The sequence below is a fragment of the Eumetopias jubatus genome, unplaced genomic scaffold (assembly GCF_037043125.1).
Source record: "Eumetopias jubatus isolate StellerSeaLion01/CBP00866 unplaced genomic scaffold, mEumJub1_p1.0 scaffold_6, whole genome shotgun sequence".
Taxonomy (NCBI): domain Eukaryota; kingdom Metazoa; phylum Chordata; class Mammalia; order Carnivora; family Otariidae; genus Eumetopias; species Eumetopias jubatus.
In genome coordinates, this window is record NW_028274812.1 from 2087004 (window position 1) to 2109198 (window position 22195).

At 40.9% G+C, this 22195-nt stretch overlaps 1 protein-coding gene across 1 annotated transcript in view; it reads right to left on the reverse strand.

The window, feature by feature from the left end:
* The window catches only part of AFDN (afadin, adherens junction formation factor), a 144878-nt gene that overhangs the window by 91588 nt on the left and 31095 nt on the right, over window positions 1-22195 (reverse strand). Inside the window, exons 2-6 of the mRNA XM_088023795.1 lie at window positions 16741-16936; window positions 13426-13541; window positions 11371-11534; window positions 8492-8652; window positions 2088-2245 (exon numbers count right to left, since the gene is read on the reverse strand). Coding sequence (XP_087879921.1) covers window positions 2088-2245; window positions 8492-8652; window positions 11371-11534; window positions 13426-13541; window positions 16741-16936 — 795 coding nt within the window. The remainder of the gene's footprint in view (window positions 1-2087; window positions 2246-8491; window positions 8653-11370; window positions 11535-13425; window positions 13542-16740; window positions 16937-22195) is intronic.

Below are 22195 nucleotides of genomic sequence, written 5' to 3' on the forward strand. Positions count from 1 at the left end.
TACACCAACAACAAGACAGAAGAAAGAGAAATTAAGGAGTCGATCCCATTTATAATTGCACCCAAAACCATAAGATACCTAGGAATAAATGTAACCAAAGAGGCAAAGGATCTGTACTCAGAAAACTATAAAATACTCATGAAAGAAATTGAGGAAGACACAAAGAAATGGAAAAACGGTCCATGCTCATGGATTGGAAGAACAAAGATTGTGAAGATGTCAATGCTACCCAGAGCAATCTACACATTCAATGCAATCCCCATCAAAATACCATCCACCTTTTTCAAAGAAATGAAACAAATCATCCTAAAATTTGTATGGAACCAGAAAAGACCCCGAATAGCCAGAGGAATGTTGAAAAAGAAAAGCAAAGCTGGCGGCATCACAATTCTGGACTTCCAGCTCTATTACAAAGCTGGCATCATCAAGACAGTTTGGTACTGGCACAAAAACAGACACATAGATCAATGGAACAGAATAGAGAGCCCAGAAATGGACCCTCAACTCTATCGTCAACTAATCTTCGACAAAGCAGGAAAGAATGTCCAATGGAAAAAAGACAGTCTCTTCAACAAATGGTGTTGGGAAAATTGGCAACCACATGCAGAAGAATGAAACTGGACCATTTCCTTACACCACACACAAAAATAGACTCCAAATCGTTGAAAGACCTAAATGTGAGACAGGAGTCCATCAAAATCCTAAAGGAGAACACAGGCAGCAACCTCTTCCACCTCAGCCGCAGCAACTTCTTCCTAGAAACATCGCCAAAGGCAAGGGAAGCCAGGGCAAAAATGAACTATTGATACTTCAAATTAAAAGCTTTTGCACAGCAAAGGAAACAGTCAACAAAACCAAAAAACAACCGACAGAATGGGAGAAGATATTTGCAAATGACCTATCAGATAAAGGGCTCATATCCAAAATCTATAAAGAACTTATCAAACTCAACACCCAAAGAACAAATGATCCAATCAAGAAATGGGCAGAAGACATGAACAGACATTTTCCCAAAGAAGACATCCAAATGGCCAACAGACACATGAAAAAGTGCTCAACATCGCTCGGCTTCAGGGAAATCCAAGTCAAAACCTCAATGAGATACCACCTCACACCAGTCAGAATGGCTAAAATTAACAAGTCAGGAAATGACAGATGTTGGCGGGGATGTGGAGAAAGGGGAACCCTCCCACACTGTTGGTGGGAATGCAAGCTGGTGCAACCACTCTGGAAAACAGTATGGAGGTTCCTCAAACAGTTGAAAATAGAGGTACCATACGATCCAACAATTGCACTACTGGGTATTTACCACAAAGACACAAACGTAGGGATCCGAAGGGGTACGTGCACCCCAATGTTTATAGCAGCAATGTCCACAATAGCCAAACTGGGGAGAGAGCCAAGGTGTCTATCGACAGATGAATGGATAAAGAAGAGGTGGTATATGTATATACAATGGAATATTATGCAGCCATCAAAAGGAATGAGATCTTGCCATGTGCAATGACATGGATGGAACTGGAGGGTGTTATGCTGAGTGAAATAAGTCAATCAGAGAAAAACATGTATCATATGACCTCAGTGATATGGGGAATCCTTAATCTCACGAAACAAACTGAGGGTTGCTGGAGTGGTGGGGGGTGGGAGGGATGGGGTGGCTGGGTGATAGACATTGGGGAGGGTATGTGCTGTGGTGAGCGCTGTGAATCGTGCAAGACTGTTGAATCACAGATCTGTACCTCTGAAACAAATAATGCAATATACGTTAAGAAAAAAAAAAAGAAGATAGTAGGAGGGGAAGAACGAAGGGGAGTAAATCGGAGAGGGAGACGAATCATGAGAGACGATGGACTCTGAAAAACAAACTGAGGATTCTAGAGTGGAGGTGTTGGGGGGATGGGTTAGCCTGGTGATGGGTATTAAAGAGGGCATGTTCTACATGGAGCACAAACAATGGCTAATGACGTGATGTATGGTGATTAACATAATAAAAAAATAAAAAAATAAAAATAAAGAATATCTTTCCACTTAAATGTGAAGTTGTAGCATGTGTAATACTGGTAAGTTCTGATTTGATAGTTACTTACCCGGGCAATGCAGTAATCCTTAGGATTTTCTTTTTCCAGACCGTATTTCTCTAAAGCTTCAGCCACAGCAAAGTCTGCAGGATCTGTGGTAGACAGCAGGATTGTCTTGTAGGGAATATTTGGTTTTAAACTATCTGCATAAATTCTCAATGTTCCACCTGAAAAAAAACATTTTGACATCTTTGAGCACTACTTTATTTTATTCCAGTAACAAAGATAGCTAACAATTATGATCACTTTAAAAAAGGGCACCTAAGTTCCAGTTGCAAGGAGTACAAAGACGGAATCTGTGTAATACTTCTATATTCATGTCCTGTTAAACAGACATTTACAGTTACTCGATCTATCAACACTTTGCTATAGTGAATAATCCTGTATGACAAAGACACTTTCTGTCCTCTCTTCAAGCCCAAGTAATTTTTATAATGATGAACCGATTTTCACTATGGGTAAAGGATGAGAAAAGGAAGCAACTCCGCAGTGTTTTGATAGCGCTGCCTGTCAAAGCATTTAACCACATACAAACTTACACAGACTGGGGGCCCCCATGTTCCAATGCCGAGGACACAGCGATGAACAGGTCAGACAGTGGTACATGTTGTGGAAAACATAAGCAGGGTTGTAAGAAAGAAAATGACCAGGAGCTTCCTAAGCTCCTGGGACTGTAAAGCCTTCTATGAAGATGAACACCTGCCACGAGCCCTGAGGGACATGCGGCAGCCTCATGGCCACCTCAAGAGCTTCCTGGGCAGAGCGACAAGCAGGTGCCAAGGCCTACAGCTAGCGTGGGTCTGGCTGGGCTCACCGGCCAGAGATGAACCCCAGGTGAAAAGAGGGAAATGCAGTGAGACTGGCCGAGGCCAGACCACAATCGAGAGAGTCTGGATTTGACTCTAGGTGAAGCGGGAGCCACTGGGAGGCTTTGGCTCTGTGCGTGCGCAGAGGCAAGAAAGAGCAAACCCATGCCTATGTGTGTAGGGAGTGCGCACAACCCCCCTCGTGCTCTCGAAGAGGCCCCGGCTTCTAGGCAAAGGACAGCTGCAGTGGGGATGACAGCCCCAGCAGGGAGGCAGGTTTTGAAGCACGTATCCTATTCTACCAAACGCATTCCCTTCTGATTTAATTACACTCTACTTCCAGATGCATATTTGAATTAATTTATAAGAAAAACACGTATAAGAGAAAGAGCAGAAAACAATTTTGTAGACTGAAGTAACATCTCTGTGTGCTTTAGACAACCAAAGAGCAAACCAGACCACCTGTTTTGAAAGCTGACGAGATGGCTACAAAAAAATGCAAATGGTCAGAAATTTAATTTTTCTAAAAAACTTTGCATCTGCTAAAAGCCAAGTACTTTACAATCCCAAAGTTACAGACCTTAGAGGATGAAAGACTATTTGGTCTGAAAAAATTTAAGGACAGGTTTTACCAGAAAATCATTTAAAAAGTCAGTATGGTTCCTACAGATAACATAATTTTATTTTATTTATTTATTTTTTTGATAACATGATTTTAAGTAGCACTTCTAAAGGACACATCATGATAAGGTAGCTGTAAAATTCATATTCACTGGCCAAATGAACTTAGTTACTGGATGGAATGACTTTTAGCATCCATCTGAATGTTTCAGAATATCTAAAACTTTACTTGGTTTTAGTATAATGAGTGTGGAGTCCAATTCAAAAGGTTTTCAGTTGATGAGCCTAACACCACAGTGTCCCCCTCGTAGAGATACATACCACCCAATTTGCTAAGGAAGAAGAGAGGAGCAGCTAACAATTTAAAATCCCTACAATGGACTGAAATCGATCTGTATAAATCTATGTTTCAGCTCTGAGACTAAGCAGGACTGCTACCCTGCTCTGAAAAGGGGCACACCGAGGCCTGCAGCTCTCCAGGACCCCAACTACGGGATCCCTGTCACTGTGCCCTGCAGCTCCCAAAGCGGCTCCTAGAAAAGCCTCACGCTGCTGCCAACGATGTCTCAGTAAGAAATCCACGGCCTTAGCTGATAGCAAGACAGTGCCACAAAACAATTAACTGACATATACAGCGCATTTCGGGGCCAACTGCACTTTGAGGATCACAAAGTGTATAGACCCGAGTGTTAAAAAGGCTTTATAACGTCCAGGGTCCAAGCTTCTTACAAGCTAGGAGTCTGATCAGCTGTGTAGTGAGTCAGGTCATGAGAATTCAGGGAGCCAATCCTCAGGCTAACCAGACAGGAAAATAATAGACTGAGCTGTCAGTCTCAGAAATCCTACCCACATGTGACCACGTCCCCCATATTTTCTACCAATGAAACAGCCAAGCTAGTAACTATAACAGGTTATGAAAATATATTTTCTAAGTCATTTATTAAAGACAAACAAAATACCTGAACTTAATATATCTGATGTCCTTAACATTAGCCATAAACAGCTATTTTGCTAATAATATTTAGTTTTTTAGGGTTTCCGGGGAGCCTATATAGAAAAAGGTCCCTTCTGCTCCCAACTATCTCTTTAACCTCTACTTCTTGGATGTTCTGCTAGTTTTCCTCCTAATTCTTTGGAGGTTTTTTTTTTTTTCCCCCTTGTCCTTGCCTACTCCTCTTAACAGTGGCCTTCCCTTAAATTCTTCTATATTACCTGTATACTTTCTACCAAAAAGAATCTCACCCATGCCCAGTGTTGCTGTCTGGCAACCACAGATTACTCCCAAATCTCTCTCTCCATCTGACACTGCTGGGCAGAACCTGGTCTCGTGCCACTCAACTACCAGCTCAGAACACCCCCCAGATCACACCAGCAGCTCCACGAAACCTGTCTTCCGCTCCCAAATATTCTCTCATTGCAGTCCGTCAACATGCATCTGGCTGGAAACGGGTGTTACAGTCTGCACCAGGCTTTGGTACATGACTTCTGTCTGACCAGCCGCTCCCAGCAGCTGTGCTCAGAAACCCATCCCTCACGTGGGCAGCACGCACTCATTTCCAACCGCAGTTCCCTCAGATCCATCCTCTATTCTGCTCCCACAGTAACCACTCCAGACCTGAAGCTTAGGCTAAATTAAAACCCTTCTGAATCCCCACCTTAAAACTCTTCAGCAGCTCATTAACAGATCATATCCAATTTTTCCATCCAATTATCCCAAATTTTCCCAATAAATATGGGTCTCTGTGGGCACAACCTGACGTGACATGCAGTTTCCTGTAACAATACATATAAATGTTACATCCTAATCCACATTAAAAGCATATTTCCTCTAAAAATATTTTATTAAGTTACTTACAAAAATGGATCCTCTCAGCTAGCTATGTTTATCACGACTTACACGTCCCTGAGCATACTTGAATATTCCTCAAGGAATCAGAGGAAATGATCATTTTGATCATGTCAAACTCCTTCCTATGAGAATCCCTCCAGGTCTGTCAAGCAATGGGTCAGCATTATGTTAGGCATCTCTGAGCATTCCTCTTGTTCTTTCAAAGATTGTATTACCTTCTTCATCTTTGTATTTTCTTTCCCTCCTCTTCATTTTATTTTCCTTAGTGCATGTATTTCTAAGTTATTTCGAATCTTTCATCAAACAAGATAGGATATATAGAAACAGATCATCACCTGGATCTCAGAGGTAATGTGTTACATTATTTATGGAACTAGTAAGTAGCCCACTCTCCTAGCTGTTTTGAATCACTGACACTACAGCTCCCACGAAACATGTAACTAAGACTCAGAAGGGCGCTGAGGATCAAAGTAATCACGTGATGGAGCCAGCTTCCAATCAGGGCTAGCGGCCGTGGGTAACACTACACTGAGGGAGTGCCCTATCTGTGTAAGTTCCGAAGACACGGAATCACTGGCAGTTTCTGTCAAGTGAGCATATCATATCAGAACCATGGTCCACAGACAACTTCATGAATGGAGATGAGAGAGACTTACTAAGGAGAGAGAAGAACGCTGTTCGCATGAATGTAATACGAGTGTCAACATAGCCCCCCTTGCCGGATCTGACTTGCTGCCACATAGGTATATTGGATTATAGTTACAAACGTGATCTGGGTAGGGGTTAAAACTCTTTGACTCAGGCTTGGACTCAAGAGAAGGAGTCCACAGTTAGAGAAACGCTGGCAGTGGGTGCCTGGGTGGCTCCGTTGGTTAAGCGACTGCCTTCGGCTCAGGTCATGATCCTGGAGTCCCGGGATCGAGTCCCACAGCGGGCTCCCTGCTCAGCGAGGAACCTGCTTCTCGCTCTGGCCCTTCCCCCTCTCATGTGCTCTCTCTCTCTCTCTCATTCTCACTCAAAATAAATAAATCTTTAAAAAAAAAAAAAAGAGAGAAACGCTGGCAGTCCCAACATTCAAAACCCTAAACTGAGTAAGTGAGCTAACAGGTGTAGAGGATGCAACACGACACAAGCCGTTCTCAGGTCCACGAGTGTAAGGTTAGGAAGGACTGCAGAGCGGGTGGGTCCTGTGAGCTCAGACATTCGTAGAAAAGGCTGGATCAGTGATATAGTCCTCTCGTACAAGGCTTCTTTTTGAAACTCAAAATGATTTATGCTATCATTTTTTAACAAGCAAAACTTAGTTTCTAACAAATATTTTCTTTGCTGAATACAATTATAGGTTAATTACAAATAAAAGTTTTATGTCAAACAGCTAAATAGCTAAAAGTACATGAGTTCAATTTATAGCTAAAGCAGTAAAGTCGTTTGTTTTAACTCTCTTTATAATCTGTATTTCCCTCAGAAGCAGAGTAATCTCTAGTGTATGCCGGTAAATGGAAAAGACAAGGTGGGAGAAGAGTGTACAAAGCACGCTGCCATGTAATTAAAGGGGCTGACGGGGGCAAAAGCTGAACTTCTCTACATATACCTTGTTTAGTAGATTTGACTTGGGAACTATTACAGTACATTAAATTTTTAAGAAGCAAACCGCTAAAATCAAAAGCAAAATGAAACAAACCTAAGTATAAATGAATATGAGCTTATAACTACATAGACAGGAATCAATTCTGTGATTTCAAAAACACAGTAATTTGACAGTACATCCTTATATATACTCACAGACAAGTCTCCCAAAAAGCTTAAAATTTTTTAGTATCATATTGTTAATAATAGTATTATTTTTATTTTCATATTATTATTTATCATAGGGAAAAGCAAATAATTGTTATTGGTGTTAGGTGGGAAGAATTTTTATAAGAGAAAAGATACTCAGATTTTCTGAAATCAAAGTAGTGAAAAAAAAGGTATTAAAAGTATTTCCAGCTCTGTCCACTAAATAAGATTAAAAGCAAACACGAGCCAGTAAGGAGGAGCACTCTTAGCAATCCAATACTGATCCCACTAAAAAGAACAAGGACTCCTTGGAGAAACAGCGGCTTCCTAGCCTGAGGCAAGAAATGCACTAGGTGAGCCTAGATGTCCTGTCACACAGGAAGATGCTCCAAGACCACTGGGGCCATCCGAAAGCCTGAGGCACCAGGTGGAAGAGATCCTCGCTGTCTCAAAGACAGTTCAAGAATCCGAAGGACAGTAACGGCAACAGATGGAAAAATACTGAGAAGCTTTAACTCCATCAGATCATGAAAACATTTCATAAACACTGCTCACCTGTGGATGCTAATAAGGTAAGTATTTCTGCCACACTCCCTCTCCCCCAAAAACCTAAACCTGCCTCTTCTCCTAATTGAGGAAACAGAGAAAGGAGGAGGAAAAAAATGGTAAACTACCGGATGCTGTCAGCAAAATCTACAAGACAAACAACCTACTCGGTTTTCCAAATGCCCAGTGAAGCACACTGGAGGTGAGCTAAGAGAAAGGATCAGGACCTGGAATGACAGACACGCCAAGCAGGTGCCGCATGCAGGTTCTACCCGGCCCTCGACACGACTGGACAATTATCTGCAGCCGTCAGGAACATGTGAACAGTGACAGGACAGCTGATGGTATTAGGGAATTGGCTTCAATTCTTTTGTACGTGACAATGGGACTGTGGTTTCTTCTATTTTTATTTTTTAAGAATCCTTACCTCTAGGAAAATATATTGAAATATAAGATGAAATACTGAGAAATTTGGGATTTGCTTCAAAATAGTCCAGGTTTGGGAACAGGAGCCATCCATGTAGGAGCAGAGATGAGACACGAGTTATTAACTATGGAAGCTGGGCAATAAGTACACAGGGAATTGTTATCTTTCTGTCTTCTTTCATATATATTTTCCAGAATTCAGAAATAAAAACAAAAAAAAGGAAGAGCCACGCTGGGGAAAAGTATGTAACTAAACATATCTCTAAGTGACCGGAGCTCCTGTGCCTGAGGCAAAGCTGGTCCTGGAGCAGACCCACAGGGTGCACGGTGCCTGTACTGCCGCAAGGCCCAGGTCTGTGTCAGCAGCAGGGGACGCCTGCCGCGGGTACCTGAGTCAGGCCGCCCGTCAGAGCTCCGGAACTCCTGCATCCTCCTCTCTAGTTTCTGCTGCCGGCGACGCTTCATGACCACCTCTGGATTCGAAATCGTTCGGGTAAAGCTGGTTTCAGGCATGTCTTTGTAAACCTCAGCAGCCAGTCGGGAATTCTCACTGTAAGAAAAGAAAGGCACCGACAGTATTTTCTAGGAAGAACTGCACTGTAATCAGACACACATCCCCGTGGCGGATGTCCCTGGGCTTGCTCTGTCCCGTGCACAGTTGTGCCGGGGACAAGTGACCACGTGCTGATGAGTGCTGCGGATACAAAACGAAGTTCCTCTCAATACAAGCAACACACTAAAGGGAAATTTATCATTAAAATCTCATGGTGAGTTTATGTGACTTAATTATTGTGGGTTCACTAATCAGGCTAAAAGAAAAATGTATAAATTATACATGTAAGGAATTTCCACCAGTGTTTTCCTAAAATAGACCAAATGAGTGAGAAAACATTCCGACCATAAGAAATAAAGGATCAAATATACTCTTATTTAGTAAAAATCTCTCTTACAATTATAGTAAATCTTGAGCTTAAATAGCATGATTTTTTAACAACTAAATGATTTACCAACATTCACTTTCTTGAAGCTAAACTTTCAAAAGGAAATGCTCCAGCAGTTCTTCTAACAAGGAGTTGACTATAGAGAATGAGGAGCTGAAGCCTGCATGTTAAAGAAAGACTGATGACTAAATTCTGAAAAATACACTTTAAAGATGTCATTTTTAATCATAAAAATAATTTAATTAAAAACCAATCAAGCATTGGGGCCCCTGGGTGGTTCAGTGGGTTGAGCGTCCGACTCTTGGTTTCGGCTCAGGTCACGATCTCAGGGTCTGAGATTGAGCCCCACGTGGGGCTCAGCACTCAGCAGGGAGTCTGTCTCTCTGCCCCTCCCTGCCCCCTGCTCCTTCTTTCTAACAACATAAAACCAAGCTTTGAATCAACCAATTTGAACAACTTAACTCGTTTTAACTAATTTTCTAAACACAGACAATGTATCACCCCATAAACTAAACTGATAATTAGGACAGACCATAGCCTAAGTTTCAAACGCTCCTTTTCTTTGATATTTTTCATGTATAAGCAATATATTTACACAAGTTCCATTTATGCTAAAGAGAGGCTTACTATGTAATACTTTACTCAAGAGTTTACACTCACTACATAGACATCAGTGCCTGACAGATTAATACCTAAACCCACTTTGATGCAATCCCAAATGGGCTGGATTCCACTGTAAAGTAAACCATCATTAACTAAGGAATGGTTAACTGTCCTCAACAGATACAGAACACTGGATCAAATAACAAAGAAAGACTTGAAGAAGTCACTACAACAGAAAATAAATGGTTAGTGAATGTGTAAAAAGACATCTACCTTGCGAATGATAAAATAAACTCGAGTTACTGGAGGTATTATACACTGTGGAGAAGGGAGTGCATGACCGTTCTCACGGCGGGAGGACGGCAGCAGGCTCGTGGGCTCCGGAAGACACTGCCAGGGGCAGCCTGGGGACGCGTGCGGCCTCAGGCTGCCCCTGAGCAGTCTTCTAGAGCACTCCCAGAGTTGGAGAGCGAGGACGGTCACAGGAGTATTACTTATAAGACCAAAGAACCTGTGAACTACCTGCAAGTACATAAAAAGGGGCCAGTGAGAGAGAATTTGAAAAAACTATATGATCATAGAGATTACTACATAATCGTTTAAATTACTTCATACTTTTGTGAAAATATATACTTGTGAATATATATATGCACTTATGGAATACATTCTAGTGGAAAAATATCATGTGGAAAGCTCTAGTTTTAAAAGCCTATGATTGTATTTGTTTAAAAACTCTACATAAACATATGAAGTATATGTTTTTCATATTTGCGTATTTGTGTATCAAAAACAAACTATAGGGGGCGCCTGGCTGGCTCAGGCTGTTAAGCATCTGCCTTCAGCTCAAGTCATGCTCCCAGGGTCCTGGGAATGAACCCCATGTCAGGCTCCCTGCTCAGCAAGGAGCCTGCCTCTCCCTCTCCCTCTGCCTGCTGCTCCCCCCGCGTGTGCTCTGTCTCTGACCAATAAATAAATAAAATCTTAAAAAAACAGTAACAAAAACCCTACGGCTCTCTTTGGGCTCCTGCGATGACAGGTTAGGCTCTCCTTCTGACCAATCTGTATGCTCTGGCTTCCTAACACGCACACCCGCTACTTCAGCACTGGAAGGACAGTGCGGACACTCTGCTGCCGTCCCCAGCCAGGAGAGGAGGTGCCTAGGAGGAAGTGCACAACGCGCGCTGGCCTAACGAATGGCCTGACTCGGTCAGAAGTTCAAATGCCTTCCGAGAGCTAAGTACAACTATGATGGGGCTGGTGTGACGAAGTAAGGAATGGGAGCCGGTGGGGCTGGAGTCAACTAGATGGTGCATCTGAACCTTAGCTGCCCCTCTCGCTGTTCTTGCCCACCTCTGATGAGTGTTCAGCATAGTTAGGGTCTGCAGGAAGGCACTGCCGCCTTAAGGACCAAAAAAGCCAGAAACAAAAGGCCAGAGACGGAGAGAATACGGACATCAATGGTCTACTCAGAAAAAACAATACTGTTCACCAGGTTGCTTCTTTCGGATTACCAAACCCACGAGACAGGTATGGTGGGCTGTAAACCTTGCTCAGGTGAGACCCTCCACCTTCCCCACACACAAGAGCCAGTGGGTACCGAAATTAACTTCGTAACGGATGTTCATTCTCTTCACAGTTTATCTGGTAATTTGACGAGGTCTGCTACATTAAAAACATTCAGCTTATTAGAGCAAAAAGAAATAGGTATTTCCAGAATTACTTACATGTCATCCCCTTGGAAAGGCCTATCGTCCTTATCAGACGCCTGCCTCACTGCCTCTTTTTCTCTCTTCTTTTTCTCCTTCTTTTCTTTCTTTGAGAGAGTTCTCTTGAAGTTCTGGATAACACCTTCTTTCTCCTGCTTTTCAGGTCCATTGCTTTGAGCCTTCTGATAAAAGTAGCATCATCACTAAGGCGGCTGTTACACAGAATCACAGAAAGTTCTCTATGGCTAGCTAACTTCATTTCACATGTTAACGCCAAACCCAGCTGCATCCGGGGCATGGAAATGTCCTTTACCTTGACTGGGCTAATGGTTACAGGCATGTATTTAGTAAAACTTAATGAATTATACATCCAAGATCTGTGCCTTTCACCATGTGTATATTTTACTGCAATTCAAAACTAATATGCAAGCAAGCAAACAAACAGAAAACCAAACCCACCAAGAAAACTAGGGTAGGAATCATGAAATCTGATTTTCAATAAATAAAAATCCAAGTAATTTGCATAGCTACTTTTAAAAAAGCCACCTAATCAAAATATGGAAATAACTGGGGTGCCTGGGTGGCTTAGTCGGTTGAGCGTGGGACTCCGGATTTCAGCTCAGGTCATCCTCTTGGGGCTGTGGGACTGAGCCCCGCACTGGGCTCTGCACTTGGTACAGAGTCTGTTCGTCCTTCTCCGTCTCCCTTCGCCCCTCCCCCTGCTCTCTCGCTAAGAAATAAAATCTTAAAAAAAGGAAATAACTGTTTAAATCTTCATCTACTTTATACATGTTTTCTCTAACTTCAAAAGAAATGTTAAGCATACTGTAAGAAACTGGCTTTTTCATTTCAAGCAAATTATAAGTACTATTTGTGCAAAAACTTCTAATTTCTTCTCCAGATCTTGTTTATCTGCTTGTTTATTCTTAATTTACAACATGGCCTGCTAGCAGATGACATAGACATTAATTTTTTGGTATAATTAATAGGCTGACTGGTAAAGAATTAAGAAAAAACACGAAAGAATGGTTACTGTATTGGGAAATAAACTACCTTCTGTTTTATCTAAGTTAGCATTTCCATTTTCATTGCTAGCCACGTCAGCACTGTCCTAACCCTAATAAGACCTCTGATCCACATGAATGAGGATCTCTGGCCCACAGCTGAAATCATGGTGCAGAAATGAAATAACACATGGACCAAAAAAAAGAGAGATGTTCATTATTACTTTATATGTATTTGTATTTGCTACAAATACCAAGCCATTAAAGCACAGGCCAAGGCCAAGAACACATTTTGTGCATCTAAAACTCTTCAACATTGAACACTAACATCACACAAATAAAGTGAAAATTTTCTGTTTCCAGAAGTGAACAATGGCACTCTTTTCCCAATCTGTTGAGGAAAATAAATAGAAGATTTTTCTCAAAATATTCTTGACCTCTGCATTTGCTATCACTTGTCAATAATGAATTCTAGTGTAAGATGCCACTTGATTTAGCACAGAAATCATCGTTAGTTTCAAATCTTATCTGTATTTCACAGTGTTCCACATGAGCACAGCGGCAGAGGAATTCCAGACACCCCACTACCGAAGAAAGTTTGGTATCACTGCACTGCATTACATCAGCCCAGACAGTTGGCTAACGTCTAATCTTACACACAGAGTACAGAAAAGGTTTTAAATGTGCCTTATTAAGTTGTATCTGAAAAGTCACACAAAATAGGTTGTGATTCTTATTAAAACATATTTTGAATTTCTAATTTGGTAAAAAACCTGGAGCTGATTACTTGATCATTAAATCTTCTAATAACAAAAGCTTCCATAATGCTTCTTTGCAAAAGTAAAGAGCAACATTAGGGAGTAGTTAGTGAAACAGAGGATGAAACAAGGATAAGTAGAACTCCTTTCAATTTTTTTCTGGGAGGTGGGTAAAAAAGTCACTTAGGAAAAGCAGCCAACAGGAAAGTTCCGTGGAGTTCTATCACACTAATTAACATCACAGTCTCGTGTTCGTCTTGGTCAGACCTGGGCCCGGGACACCGTCAGCACGAGATGCTGAGGGATCCTACCTTAGGAGGAACGGCATCATTCTCATTCTTAAGAACAAATCTGCCCTCTCGATCATCTTTATTCCAATTCAACTGAACAACCAGGGGCTTCTCATCTATATCCAATCTTCTTTCTTCTTCAAATCATGAAATGAAAAAAAGTTAAGTCATGGTTATTTAATGGCACCAGCTAATACAACATTCTCAAATACGTTTAATTTTGTAGACATAAATACCTTATTACAAGTATTTACTAACAGGCCGAAATGTAATTCAAAATGTTATGTGTTAGTTTTAATTATTTACTATTTTGTTGCCACTATAATATATACTACCATGTACCCAGTGCCAAACACCGACCAGGGATAATGCCTTACAACATTTAGAATCCAATTGGGAAAATAAGAGAAATACACACAAACTAGAAAAAAAAAATATATAGGGCTTTGCTATCAGGCTAATTCTGTAAATCAAATTATCTCATATATGCAACTGGAAAATAAGGGAACATTAACGTAACACAGGAGTTCGGCTTACGTATGAGATTTCCTTCTCGCACGACAACAGCTGTACTCTTCTTGCTACCTCTCGTCTCCCAAACTCACCAGGTCCAGCCCTCACAGCACGTCCCACCATGAAACCACCATCCCATCTCTTCGTTAGGACAGCCTTAGGTTTAAGAGTATTCCTTCCTTGCTTGCTACATACACATCTAACATGCCTCAGGGCCTACTGGTCAGGAATGGGATGGAACGGGCTCCCTGAGGGCCTGGCACACCTCGGCCACCTATCAGAAGCCTACAGTGGGCCAAGATCATCCGTGTAACTGTTGACAGGATGTCCACAATGAGCAGAGCAAGCACAGGAGGTAGAGGCCAGCTGGAGAACTACTGTGGTAAAGGAAGCAGGAATTAACGGGGCAAAATTTAAAGGATAAATAGACTTAGACAGGCTTTTAGTAAATACTGTATATAAACAGCAATGTTAATTATAACACAGTAACAACAAATTCAAATATCTTATTTTATGAACCAAAAATACGAGAAATGAAAATGAGAACAATAAATTAGGAAGTGGATGAAGTCTGAAATTCCTGCTACAAACCACAATTACCAAGTTCTTCTTACTGCAAAGTTTGTATTAGATCAAAATCCTTCATAGTATGTTTTTAGAGAACTAATTTTAAGAACTAAGTCGAAATTGTAAAAGTCAAATAAAAACAGGGGTGGGGTATTCTAAAGCCTGTGAGCCTAACTATTAAATGTAAATACAGTCAGGATCCTACCACAACTTTATAACTTTAAGATATCTTTCTGCCTTAGAGGTTCTCATATTGTTTTTTAACAGCGGAATCCTTTCTGTTTTCCCAGCTGATTTCACATAAGGAATCCTAAAGCACAGGAAGGATAAGAGTGGAGTCTCCCTGGTGGTGGAGTGCGGGTCGGGGCCTGGGATTCAGCGCACCGGACCTACAGTTCACAAGCATGAGGTGAGGTGCCCTGAACACTCGCTGAGGAGGAGTATTTTAAATCTTCAGGGAAACAAGTTGCATCAGGCAGATGCTGCATGAACTGCTAGCTGCAGGCAGCCCCTAGTCCACACCGGACTTCATCGTCCCTTCTGCTAGCATCAACGTCAATATCAAGGTGGGATTTCTGTGGTGCCGGACAAAACCAGCAGCACTGCCCAAACCAACAAGGATGGGAAATGAGGGCACATAAACCCCATCAGGGATGAAAATTTTAGTTTTCATTTTATGTGCACGATTTTTTCAAACATCTACCAAGTTGTTAGAGCATAAATACTTATTAACTTGTCTGAATCAAACTACTGAATAAAATGAAATGTTAGGTATTCCCTTTCGCCCAGAGGTGCCACTGAAAAATCAGTGACACCCTAAGGGCTCCATGACCTGAAAACTGAGAACATGCAGACAAGGGCTCTCCCCCTATCTGAGGCACAGGTGCGACCCACTGTGGTGAGCATGGACGTGTGAGGGACAGAGCCAGATGTCCTAGCCACTCTCCTCGGTGTGGGCAAGACTTTCCCCTTCTTCTCCACCCACCTTTATTTTGTTCTCACCCCCTTACAGATAAGAGAGTTTACTTTTTAATTAAAGGAAATGTAAAAGAAAAAGTTTCTTTTAAAAAAATCAAATCATTCCATTTTTAGATCTCAAATTCCAATCTTACATATTATTCCAAAGACTTCACTTGGTGGTTTTCAAATGACCAAAAAGTAAAAACACAAAAAGGTCTGAAAGTGAGAGTATTTTCTTCTCGATAACCTGGTTATAATGATTCTGAGTAAAGGAAAAACTCAACCTCAGAAAAACCATCCAAAGTGAAGTATCCTCTGTTGTCAAATCCAGTTTGGGTATCGTCTGTGTAGTGGGATACCCTCATAACGTTAACAGAGTAATAAATGAATATGACCTATCCGATACTCTACTGGGGAAAAAGTGTGTGGCCATACCCAAATTCCACACAATACAAGACTTTTCCCCCAATTTCAAATATACACACACAGCTGTCATTCTGAAGTTAAGACAGATCACTTATGTTCAAGAGGACTTGGGGATGGAATTTAACAGGTATTAAATTTTGGTTTGGGCTGTATGTAATCTTTTATTTGCTGCATTAATTGAGATTTGTATTTTTTATAGGTAACTCAATACTTCCAAAGCACTCATAAAAAATGTTTAGAAATTTCTACATTTCTAATCAGTCCAACTTAAAATTGCTACTGGATATAGATACAGAGGATATTTTAAGAAATTTTAAACATTAAAAACAAGGAGAAATCACTAACTACACATAAGACAATTTCCTCAAGATGCCCTAATTATTCCCAAATAATAATAAAAATATACTATCTCACATTACAAAATACTCATTTTTGTAAGACTGATAACTCATATAATATTTAACTGGGTTAAAATTAATTGTTATATTATAATCTACTCATAAGAGTTACATGAACTATTGCTCCAAAAGCAAGTAGCATATTGCATCATCAGTGTGTGTATGACACCTGGAACTGCTGGCTAATTTTAATGAGGTAATGTCATGCTACTTATCTCTGAAGAAATAAGCATGTATTAAATTAACACATTCATTCTAACTTCCCACAGATGTATGTGCCAAGATCTCATAAGAACATTTCGCAGACACGCAAACATTTTGCCCGCCTGTCAAATGCTCCCCAGCCCCTCCAGAAAGAGAAGGACCTGCGGGAAAGCAGGGCTGTGACTGAGCTGCCCTGGGGACCAACAAGTGTTTTGGTCTATCCAAGAGAGGGACACCCCGCCAGTGCCCCGTGTGTGCACGCACGGACCTCCGCTGACGTGCACTTCATAGAGGGAGTACTTGGGGGATGACAGCATCCGCATGTCAGGCCGGAATTTCTCCGCCAGCGTCTCGATCACATCTTGAGTGGTGGCAGTACTAGAGACCCGAATGCATTTTGTTGCAAAATTCCCAGCAGCTTTATCTTGAAAATAAAATCTCATCACTCCATGAAACTCCAAATCCTAAAAGAAAACAAAAAGATACATTTTTGGAAAAATAACATTCTAAAGATTCACTTTTTATAACAATAATAAATGAAAAAGGCTATTCACCACTTTTTAAAAATGTTTCATTACCATGAACATCTGAGACAGAAACTGAGAGACAAGGCATTTTAGTCCTCAAATTTAATTATGTGACTCGGGATAAGTTATTTACAACTTCTGCTTACTCGTCTCACATCTAAGACAACAGTGTAGAGGCAGCTGTTAGTAACAGCTAATATTAATGAGTCTTCAGCAAGTACCAGGCACACCTTGACATGTAGTATTTTACTATGTCTTTATAATGGCCCAGTTAAGTAGATTTATTACTAAACTCTATTTTCAAGATTTGGTCATTAAAACAAAGTTTAAATTGCTTGCTCAAGTAGTTATATGGCAAATCCAGAGTTAAAATCCAGATCCACGGGTCCCCAAAGTCCACGCTTATCAGTCCCTGAGGTCCTGCCCAACCTGGGGAATATAAAGCCTCAATGAAGAAAGAGACCATTTCCACAGGGGAAATGTTAGCCCCAATTCTACCATAACTTTTGCAGAATATAACTGTAACTAATTTTAATATGAACTACTTGGCCAAAATCAATGAACACAATTTAGATTTTTCTCAAAACCTTACTTCTAGAAAAAAATACAATGGTCTTACAAGTGAAGGAATACTACTCTAAGACTGTAGCCCATGCAACTATGCGATGTTCTTTCCTGTTATTTCCTTGTTTCCCTTTTTAATTAAAATGCAAGTCAGTCAGGTGAAACTTACGTGGGCTTCCAGGCCTTTTGCTACAACCATAAGACTCAGTGGTTCATATCCCACAGCTGAACCACTGTATCAGAGAGAATCTGGTTCTTGTTTGGTGGGTTACACTTTCCCTGGGGAGATGGGAGGGGGGAAGGGGAGCGGAAGGGTAAGGTCCAGAGCTCCTGTGTTCCCCATTATTTGCCTGAACACGAAAAAAGCATAGGGAGTGTTTCTAACTCCTTGGCTACCCTCACTGCCCCCAGCACCACCAAAGGTCCATGGCTCATCAGTTCTCCCCACTTCTCGCCCTCCACGCTAGCATGTCAAGTCATTCCACCTTCAGTAGACACCTAGAATCCATCCAAAGTTTTGTTAAAAGTAAGTCAGATGATGTCACTCCTTAGCTTTACTCCTGGCAATGGCCTTTCTAGGGGCTCAAAGCCCATCACAAGTAAGCTTTCTCTACTTCCTCCCAATCTATTTGCTTATTCTTCACTAATAATTATGCCTTAATAATTGTTATGGTTGTGGGATATTAGAATGTGGCTAACTGTATAAACTATATGAAAATTAAAACAGAAAATGAGACATTAAGACATATTTCTAGCCCCAAAGCTTTACTGTGCTTGCTCAGATCCTGTCCGACCACTAGGCAGTCAGTCCATCCTACCCGTTTCCCACTGCCCCAGGGAAAACAGAGAGTAAGCGAACCTGTGTGTAAAAAAATAAATAAATACCATTGAACCACAGATCTTGGACTGAAGTAGGGCCATTGATTATGGGCATGAGACTGAAAAACGCTTTATGAGTTAGCAAAATGGGAACTATATTAATAGCCCTGCCCCAGGCTCTCAAAATCATATAAACTGCCTCTCTGTTAGCCTAGGTCAAGCAGCAAAGTTAAACATCCTTTTTGAAGGTTTATCTTGTAGTCTGGCAACCCCGAAACCTCCAGATGTGAAAGATGCCCCTAAACTGTAAATGTGTACGTCAGTACAGTATAGCACTATTACTGCTAACGTCAGTACAGTATAGTACCATTACTGCTACTGTCAGTACAGTATAGTACCATTACTGCTACTGTCAGTACAGTATAGTACCATTACTGCTACGGTCAGTACAGTATAGTACCATTACTGCTACGGTCAGTACAGTATAGTACCATTACTGCTACGGTCAGTACAGTATAGCACCATTACTGCTAACGTCAGTACAGTATAGCACCATTACTGCTACCGTCAGTACAGTATAGCACCATTACTGCTACCGTCAGTACAGTATAGCACTATTACTGCTACCGTCAGTACAGTATAGCACTATTACTGCTACCGTCAGTACAGTATAGCACTATTACTGCTAACGTCAGTACAGTATAGTACTATTACTACTACGGTCAGTACAGTATAGTACTATTACTACTACGGTCAGTACAGTATAGTACTATTACTGCTAACGTCAGTACAGTATAGCACTATTACTGCTACCGTCAGTACAGTATAGCACTATTACTGCTACCGTCAGTACAGTATAGCACTATTACTGCTACCGTCAGTACAGTATAGCACTATTACTGCTACCGTCAGTACAGTATAGCACTATTACTGCTAACGTCAGTACAGTATAGCACTATTACTGCTAACGTCAGTACAGTATAGCACTATTACTGCTAACGTCAGTACAGTATAGTACTATTACTACTACGGTCAGTACAGTATAGTACTATTACTACTACGGTCAGTACAGTATAGTACTATTACTGCTAACGTCAGTACAGTATAGCACTATTACTGCTAACGTCAGTACAGTATAGCACTATTACTGCTAACGTCAGTACAGTATAGTACTATTACTGCTACCGTCAGTACAGTATAGTACTATTACTGCTAACGTCAGTACAGTATAGTACTATTACTGCTAACGTCAGTACAGTATAGTACTATTACTGCTAACGTCAGTACAGTATAGTACTATTACTGCTACGGTCAGTACAGTATAGCACTATTACTGCTACCGTCAGTACAGTATAGTACTATTACTGCTAACGTCAGTACAGTATAGTACTATTACTGCTAACGTCAGTACAGTATAGTACCATTACTGCTACTGTCAGTACAGTACTACTGGTCTTACAAGTAGCTCCTGGGCACCAAGTCCTTCCTGGGTGCCAGGAGCTGTCTGAACACCTCCCCCTGCAGGGCTTCCTTCCCTGGCTCCCCTTCGCTCACAGGTCCCCTCCCTGCACCCCTCCCTTTCATCATTCAAACGCTTCTCTACTCTCCCTATCCACCACCCTCCTCAGGCTATCCTAAGACAACACAGTAGGAAACAAGAATTATTCTACACATTCAGTTGCATAAATGTGTTTATTATGGGAGTCCTACTTTTATCCTAGGATTCTGATACTATCATCACCACTACCACTCTGAAATCACCTGTATATCACACCTAATGGTCTCAAATATTAATTGGCCCTGGCTCCTCCAAGGACTCATGCTTTATAGATGAAGTTAAACCAACCAAAAAGGCAAAGTAACCTCCCACTCGATCATTTTGTTAACAGAGTAATTTTACATCATTTGTGACAAGAATAAGACAGGTGTACCTGTGGATCCCAAAGACAAGAAAGCACCACTGTCCCTGGTAACTGTCCACAAAAAACTCGAAAATACCAGACATCAAAGATCTGGGAGGGAATGCCCAACTTGGCCAAGAACACAAAGGAAATGATCAAGAATGAATCTGGTAAGGCAAGCATAGAAAGGAGGAGATCCCTCAATCATCCTCGTGAAAATCCCTTATGTACAGATTACTACCATTTTTAAGAGGAAACTAAAAATACAAAATCTCCATTATTAATGTGATTCTGGTACTGATCTCACATAAAATGTTGAGATAAAAGGAAAAAAAGGAGTAAACCCAAGGGTAGAGATCCAGCAAGCAATAGTACCCATGTCTACAGAGAAATAATATTTCTGTTGATGTTTTTAAAGAAACAAATCTCCAGGTTCTACACCTAGCCTATATAAAGCAGCCTATTAAAACTACCTTTGATTTCATTTGCACTAGATAAATGTTAATAAATATTAACTTAGTTTGCCTGGTTACCTCAATATCACACAATACCTGAGTGTAGCTGTTATTAGAATAACACCTTAAATAAATTAATACATTAGCATTGTGTTTAATTATTCAACCAAATACAAGTTTGGCCTGTTTTGACCAAGTCCACAGAATTTTATCACACCTGAAAAGATTGGTAAAATCAAGTTCTTGAACCTTAAAGTTTGGTGTGTAATGACCAAACAAAAAATAATAACTAACATATATTAAGGGCTACTATGTGCCAGATACTAGGAGTTCAGCATTTAATTCCTCAAACATGAACTACGTACTGTTATCATCTTGACTTTACAGGGGGGTACAAAAGGCCCATAGAGGTTTTAAGTATGTTTTAACTATGATCAGACAGCTTGCCAAGGAGCACGGCTGAGATGCAGCCAGGATTAGCTGTCCGTGAAACCTCAACTTTTACACCACTATGCTCTGCAGCCCCTTCAAGTCACTTCATCATCTAGAGGAAGACTGGTATGAATTTCTTCCTTTTCTTTACAACAGGTACAAGAGGAGTTCCAGAAAAATAGTGAAGAGAAAGAATTCTGACACTCAGAGGGGTCAATGACTTGCCAGAATCACCATCCAGACAGATCTTAAGTATCTTAACGCTCACTTTGGGATGGGAGGCCAGGCTCACCGCACTCAGTGCCTCATTAATTCCTCCATTAGCCTACGAGCCTGGCCACTGCATGGTGCAAGGGACACCTGGGAGTTTGCAGCAGGGAAGAAATAAGTTGGTATTTCAACTTAATAGCTGTATCTTTGAATGAGCTCTCTGATATGCATGTGAGCTCCAATTTCATTAATTATAAAATGAAAATAAGCTTGTTTTGAGGAGTAAATTATATAAAGAACTAGCAATCAACGCTCCCACTAGAGGGTAGCTTTCCTGAGGGAGTCTCTGATTCATTGTTCTAGGCCCTCCTTCAGTCTCTAATACATTGCTTCGCACATAAAAATAACAAATTTGAGTCAAAACTTCCAATAACAACGTCTGATTCTTCCATCTGTGGTTTGTCTGCTCTGAACTGATAAGGACTCTGGAACAAAACTTTAAATCTGTAATAAGCAGCCCTGAAGTTTCAACAACAGGGCTAATATTCTGATAATGCCGCAGCCAATACAGTTATAATTTAACAAAGACAAATGTTTCCTTAACAAAGTCCTTACACAAATACCCAAGAGACAACAATATTTAAAATTTAAAAACACCGTTGTAGATCCTCCAATACCTAAATGAAGTGCCTACTTGTTGGCAGCGTATTTTCAGGAAGAAACTTGTGTTTGGAGCAGGTAGGCCAGTAACTGGGGTAAACTGGGGTAAGTACTATAATCAGCACAGTCCGCTACCATATGCCAACAGCAATAAT